We start from the raw sequence: 7,343 nt of genomic DNA, 5'->3' as shown, positions 1-7,343 counted from the left end.
AAGTCTAAGTCTAAGTCTAAGACTAAGTCTAGTCCAAGAGTAGGTTGGCTCATGTTACCTCACTCCCCCCAGTAGTGTTTTTATTTGCAAACAAATATAAACAAATTGTTATGATCCGTTACCTGAAACATAGTTTATTTACCTTTGATTGACTTGTTGTTTACGTTTTGTTTCAGCACCCCTGTTTTGTGTCTCCTTGGTTATTCATTGTGTTCACCTGCCTCTGATTAGTGTTCGGACGCTCACCTGTTCCTGGGCACTAATCAGAGAGCTACTTAGTCCTGCCTGTGGCTTCACTCAGGCTGCTGCTTTTCTGTACCGTGGTGGTCGCATGCTGATGCCAGGATTCTTCTTCCAAGCCATGCAGCAGGAACTCTGGAGACAAAGGTGCAGGTAGGAAATGATTCATTCCTATAAATCATTCAAAAGAAATACAAAAAACGGAACAAAACAAGAGTGCCTATAGCATGGGAAGCTAACGGAATAGCTCACAAGGAAAACCATGCACAAGAAAAGACAAAAAGACAGGCAGGACTAAGTAGCTCTCTGATTAGTGTCCAGTAGTCATGGCTTGATGAGGCGTCATGAAGCGTTTCGACACATTGCAAAACTGTATTGATACTGTGTCAATACTGTGTCACTAAATACTGACATCTGCTGGACATTAAAAATCCCTACAGGCAACCTATGGACCGACTCAACTGACACTGATTTGATGACCTAGTATATAAACCAAGTCATTGTATTTCATTTAGGATTATTTCATATCTTCATTTAAATCAAAATATATTTTTATCTTTTTTAGATACAGTCAATAAATAATGTGAACATGTATCATAACATGGACATCTAAGAGAACGTGTTGTGAATGAGGATGTTTGTGGGCTGGGAATTTATTTTTATTTTTATTTTTTACACATTTTTATTTAAAAAAAAAACAGTTTTTCCAAGGTATTCAATTTTAGCTTGAGGGTGCATGGGAGTTTGCTTAACCAGTCTACATGTGCTTTGTGGACTTGGAGAAGGCATTGGACCGTGTCCCTCGGGAAGTCCTGTGGGGAGTGATCAGAGAGTATGGGGTATGGGACCGTCTGATTGTGGCGGTCCGCTCCCTGTATGATCAGTGTCAGAGCTTGGTCCACTCCCTGTATGATCAGTGTCAGAGCTTGGTCCACTCCCTGTATGATCAGTGTCAGAGCTTGGTCCACTCCCTGTATGATCAGTGTCAGAACTTGGTCCACTCCCTGTATGATCAGTGTCAGAACTTGGTCCACTCCCTGTATGATCAGTGTCAGAGCTTGGTCCACTCCCTGTATGATCAGTGTCAGAACTTGGTCCACTCCCTGTATGATCAGTGTCAGAACTTGGTCCACTCCCTGTATGATCAGTGTCAGAGCTTGGTCCACTCCCTGTATGATCAGTGTCAGAGCTTGGTCCACTCCCTGTATGATCAGTGTCAGAGCTTGGTCCACTCCCTGTATGATCAGTGTCAGAGCTTGGTCCACTCCCTGTATGATCAGTGTCAGAGCTTGGTCCGCATTGCCGGCAGTAAGTTGGACACGTTCCCAGTGAGGGTTGGACTCCACCAAGGCTGCCCTTTGTCACCCATTCTGTTCTGAACTTTTATGGACATAATTTCTAGGCGCAGTCAAGGCGTTGAGGGGATCTGGTTTGGTGGCTGCAGGATTAGGTCTCTGCTTTTTGCAGATGATGTGGTCCTGATGGCTTCATCTGGCCAGGATCTTCAGCTCTCACTGGATCGGTTCGCAGCCGAGTGTGAAGCGACTGGGATGAGAATCAGCACCTCCAAGTCCGAGGCCATGGTTCTCGCCCGGAGAAGGGTGGAGTGCCATCTCCGGGTTGGGAGGAGATCTTGCCCAAAGTGGAGGAGTTCAAGTACCTCGGAGTCTTGTTCACGAGTGAGGGAAGAGTGGATGGTGAGATGGACAGGCGGATCGGTGCGGCGTCTTCAGTAATGCGGACGCTGTATCGATCCGTTGTGGTGAAGAAGGAGCTGAGCCGGAAGGCAAAGCTCTCAATTTAGCGGTCGATCTACGTTCCCATCCTCACCTATGGTCATGAACTTTGGGTTATGACCGAAAGGACAAGATCACGGGTACAAGCGGCCCAAATGAGTTTCCTCCGCCGGGTGGCGGGTCTCTCCCTTAGAGATAGGGTGAGAAGCTCTGTCATCCGGGAGGAGATCAAAGTAAAGCCGCTGCTCCTCCACATGGAGAGGAGCCAGATGAGGTGGTTCGGGCATCTGGTCAGGATGCCACTCGAACGCCTCCCTAGGGAGGTGTTTAGGGCACGTCCGGCCGGTAGAAGGCCACGGGGAAGACCCAGGACAGTTGGGAAGACTATGTCTCCTGGCTGGCCTGGGAACGCCTCGGGATCCCCCGGGAGGAGCTGGACCAAGTGGCTGGGGAGAGGGAAGTCTGGGCTTCCCTGCTTAGGCTGCTGCCCCCGCGACCCCACCTCGGATAAGCGGAAGAACATGGATGGATGGATGGATGGATGGATGGATGGATGGATGGATGGATGGATGGCAGTGTTGTTTTATTTTCACCCCCAAACATCCTACTTATATGGTCAAAAAGAGCTGCACAATAGATACTTCGTAGCACGCGTTCTTCTTGTTCTTGTTGCTGTTATTGTTGTTGTTATTGTTGTTGTTATTGTTGTTGTTGTTATTGCTGTTATTGTTGTTATTGTTGTTGTTGTCGTTGACTTTCTGTGCGGAGATTGAAGAAAAGCATCACTCATCCCCTCCCTGCTCCTTAAAAGCAGCCAACATTCTTTCAATTGTTGTGCGCACGCAGTAAGTGCGTGGGCAGAAAGAAGAACCCTAAAGGAATGTGGAGTAAATTTGAGCCCCACCCCCCTTCTTATTACCATGGAGGTGGAGGTGGAGGTGGAGGTGGGCGAGGTTGAAAAGGCAGACGAGCTGCGCGTAAAAAGCGGTGTCTGCTCCCTCTCCGCGCGTTCAAAGGGCGGTTTTAGCGCCCGAAAGTTCCAGAAGCACACCGGCTGGCTCCACTTCTCCTCTCCGCGCAGCACCGCTCACAAGCAGGCTGGAAGACCACCAGGCTCGGAGGACGCAGTCGCTCCGCAGGGTGCAGATGATCGCAGGCGGCGTGTGCGGCGTGGCGCTCGTCCTGGTGCTGGTGGTGCTCATCCCGGCCATGGTCAACTCTGCCGGGACCCCCACCCGCTACGAGATGCTCGGCTCCTGCCAGATGCTGTGCGACCCGCACGGGACCACAGCCACCGCCGCGGCTCCGACCAAAGCGCTGGAGCCGGTGAAAGACGCGCACCGCCTGGCGCAGTCCCTGCCCACCTTCATCCAGGGGCCGCAAGGCGAGCCAGGACGCGTGGGCAGAATGGGTCCGAGGGGTCCGGTGGGCGAGCCCGGCCCACCCGGTACCGCTGGCCGGCCCGGGGAGAGAGGGGCTCCCGGTGCTCCGGGGCCACCCGGTGCGAGTGGCCCTACCGGGGCCATCAGCGCGGCCACCTACAACACCGTCCCAAAGATCGCCTTCTATGCGGGACTCAAGAAGCAGCATGAAGGCTACGAAGTGCTGAAATTCGACGACGTGGTCACAAACCTGGGGAACCACTACGACCCATCCACGGGCAAGTTCACCTGTTCCATACCCGGGATTTACTTCTTTGTTTACCACGTGCTGATGCGAGGCGGGGACGGAACCAGCATGTGGGCCGACCTGTGCAAGAACAACCAGGTACGACACTTTGGTGCTTGGCTCACTTTTACGCACGCAAATGTCCGCTTGGCATTGACTAGGAACACGACACTTTGGTGCTTGGCTCACTTTTACGCACGCAAATGTCCGCTTGGCATTGACTAGGAACACGACACTTTGGTGCTTGGCTCACTTTTACGCACGCATGGCATTGACTAGAAACAAACTTCAGTGCGCTTTTATTGGAACTAGCAAGTCAAATGCTGTTCTAATATTCTTCAAAATACATGTTGCACTTGGTAGAGATAAAACTGCTCTGCATCCAACTTGGAGAACTTAGACTTAGACAAAGTGTAGTGATCCACAAGGGAAGTTGTTCCACACAGTAGCTCAGTTACAAAGGATGGAAAGGATAATGCAGATATGAAGTAGACTAAAAATGTACTATAGTAGCAATAGAAAATATAACGTGTGTGTAATATTTACAGATTACATAGATAGATAGTACTTTATTGATTCCTTCAGGAGAGTTCCCTCAGGAAAATTATATATTAAAATTTCAGCAGCAGACTTGAGATTTTTTTAAAAAGTAAATAATGGAGGTATAAATGGAAATAAAATAGAAAATATAACAATAGGAAGAAAAATAAAAAGTAACAATACAAACGAAAATTGAACAGTAAAAATAAGAATATAACAAGAAGAGAAAGTAGTGACCATGTTATGAAGAGAAAGAAAAGAAGAAAAACGGTAAAACTGTCCATTATATGAAAGATGTGATGTGTATATTGCACCTTTTCATTTGTATTGCACAGTTTTTTGTTGCAGTTTATTTCAGTATTATTATTGCTTTGACATCCTAGTACCCCAGACAGGACTTGTACAGTCTTAGTCCTGCACTTATATGTACAGTATATATAACAGGGGGGTCAAACTCATTTTAGACGGGGGGCCACATGGGGAAAAATATACTCCCGAGTGGGCCGGACTGGTGAAATCACGGCACGATAACTTCAAAATAAAGACAACTTCAGATTGTTTTCTTTGTTTAAAAATAGAACAAACACATTCTGAAATTTGACATTCTGAAATTGTACAAATAATAATGTTGTTTTTTTACACTTACATGTTGCGGTTAATAGTATTCTATCTTTATTTGTCCTTATTTATACTTTCTGAATAAATGGTGTGATAATATTCATCAGTCAACTCGTCTGTGTTCATTTTCAATACATCAAGATAAAAAATATCATAATCAAATTACAGAATCCTATTTATGTAGTTTGCTCATTTTCCTGGACTGATGTACTAATATCATGTGGTTTATTTTGTGCACGTGTAGCATCATCTACAAAGATACAAAGAATTGCTATTGTGACATCTAGTGGACACATTTAGAACAGCAGTTTCTTTCATTCAAAAACTTCAGGTTAATTTTTATACTTAGCAAACTCATCCCGCGGGCCGGATAAAACCTGTTCGCAGGCCTTATCCGACCCTCGGGTTGTACGTTTGACACCCACGGTATATAATATATACTGATATATTATAATATATTTGTATATAATGTATAACAAATCCCACTTACCATGTACAATATTACAGCAAAAGCAGACAGTGGTGTTCCTAATATTCTGTCCATGCAGTCCACCATACCAAAGGTGATTAAATGCTTGCGTCAATCATCTTTCATTTGAAATACATCTCTGGCTTTCCTCCTGGTGTGTTTTGACCTTTAGTGGCAAATTGTAACCCCCTTTAGGTCCGAGCCAGCGCCATCGCCCAGGACGCCGACCAGAACTACGACTACGCCAGCAACAGTGTGGTCTTACACCTGGAGCCCGGCGACGAGATCTACATCAAGCTGGACGGAGGCAAGGCCCACGGGGGCAACAACAACAAGTACAGCACCTTTTCGGGCTTCATGCTGTACGCCGACTAAAGACCCCGCAAACACCCCACTTGTCACTCATGCTGCTCACGCTCCAGCACTGGGATTAGTACTTCTATGTTCTACCCCGGCACTGGGATTAGTACTTCTATGTTCTACCCCAGCACTGGGATTAGTACTTCTATGTTGTACCCCAGCACTGGGATTAGTACTTCTATGTTCTACCCCAGCACTGGGATTAGTACTTCTATGTTCTACCCCGGCACTGGGATTAGTACTTCTATGTTGTACCCCAGCACTGGGATTAGTACTTCTATGTTCTACCCCAGCACTGGGATTAGTACTTCTATGTTCTACCCCGGCACTGGGATTAGTACTTCTATGTTCTACCCCAGCACTGGGATTAGTACTTCTATGTTCTACCCCAGCACTGGGATTAGTACTTCTATGTTCTACCCCAGCACTGGGATTAGTACCTCTATGTTGTACCCCAGCACTGGGATTAGTACTTCTATGTTCTACTCCAGCACTGGGATTAGTACCTCTATGTTGTACCCCAGCACTGGGATTAGTACTTCTATGTTCTACCCCAGCACTGGGATTAGTACTTCTATGTTGTACCCCAGCACTGGGATTAGTACTTCTATGTTGTACCCCGGCACTGGGATTAGTACTTGTATGTTCTACCCCAGCACTGGGATTAGTACTTCTATGTTGTACCCCGGCACTGGGATTAGTACCTCTATGTTGTACCCCAGCACTGGGATTAGTACCTCTATGTTGTACCCCAGCACTGGGATTAGTACCTCTATGTTCTACCCCAGCACTGGGATTAGTACCTCTATGTTGTACCCCGGCACTGGGATTAGTACCTCTATGTTGTACCCCAGCACTGGGATTAGTACCTCTATGTTGTACCCCAGCACTGGGATTAGTACCTCTATGTTCTACCCCAGCACTGGGATTAGTACCTCTATGTTGTACCCCGGCACTGGGATTAGTACTTCTATGTTCTACCCCAGCACTGGGATTAGTACTTCTATGTTCTACCCCAGCACTGGGATTAGTACTTCTATGTTCTACCCCAGCACTGGGATTAGTACTTCTATGTTCTACCCCAGCACTGGGATTAGTACTTGTATGTTCTACCCCAGCACTGGGATTAGTACTTCTATGTTCTACCCCAGCACTGGGATTAGTACTTCTATGTTCTACCCCAGCACTGGGATTAGTACTTCTATGTTCTAGCACATGTCAGGTTTGTTTTATTCTGGGTAGGTTTAGTGTCATCACACTCAGGAAGACATTGCTGTTGCATTGGTGTGTGATGACGCAATACCACCTTAATGCTGCCAACTAATACTACTTACCTATACACGCATTAATAATACCAATACTCACACTACTTACTTCTTTCTCTGGAAAACAGTGATTAGGAGCAAAATAAAGAAAATGTAGTGCAGTTTGGTCCTGGATGCAGTTCTTTCAGCAGAATGTTGACGACAAGACTTTGTGTACATGTAGCATGTGATGAGTACTGTACAGTATTTGTGTACATGTAGCATGTGATGAGTACTGTACAGTATTTGTGTACATGTAGCATGTGATGAGTACTGTACAGTATTTGTGTACATGTAGCATGTGATGAGTACTGTACAGTATTTGTGTACATGTAGCATGTGATGAGTACTGTACAGTATTTGTGTACATGTAGCATGTGATGAGTACTGTACAGTATTTGTGTACAT

At 46.3% G+C, this 7,343-nt stretch overlaps 1 protein-coding gene across 1 annotated transcript; it reads left to right on the top strand.

Moving 5' to 3' along the window:
- The first annotated feature begins 2,934 nt into the window (after positions 1 to 2,934).
- c1ql3b (complement component 1, q subcomponent-like 3b) lies at positions 2,935 to 5,651 on the top strand. Its single transcript, XM_062023390.1, has 2 exons — positions 2,935 to 3,743; positions 5,467 to 5,651. Exons 1-2 carry the CDS (start codon positions 3,123 to 3,125, stop codon positions 5,644 to 5,646), a joined length of 801 nt encoding a protein of 266 aa, XP_061879374.1. The 5' UTR covers positions 2,935 to 3,122; the 3' UTR covers positions 5,647 to 5,651.
- Positions 5,652 to 7,343: the final 1,692 nt, after the last annotated feature.

This window comes from Entelurus aequoreus, linkage group LG16, assembly GCF_033978785.1.
Source record: "Entelurus aequoreus isolate RoL-2023_Sb linkage group LG16, RoL_Eaeq_v1.1, whole genome shotgun sequence".
In the NCBI taxonomy this organism is placed as follows: Eukaryota; Metazoa; Chordata; class Actinopteri; order Syngnathiformes; family Syngnathidae; genus Entelurus; species Entelurus aequoreus.
This window is presented reverse-complemented; position numbering and strand designations above follow the sequence as displayed.

Coding starts and splice junctions, on each gene's coding strand:
- c1ql3b (XM_062023390.1), top strand. CDS start 3,123: ATGATCGCAGGCGGCGTGTGCGGCGTGGCGCTCGTCCTGGTGCTGGTG. Junction 3,744..5,466: donor ACCTGTGCAAGAACAACCAG/GTACGACACTTT, acceptor AACCCCCTTTAG/GTCCGAGCCAGCGCCATCGC.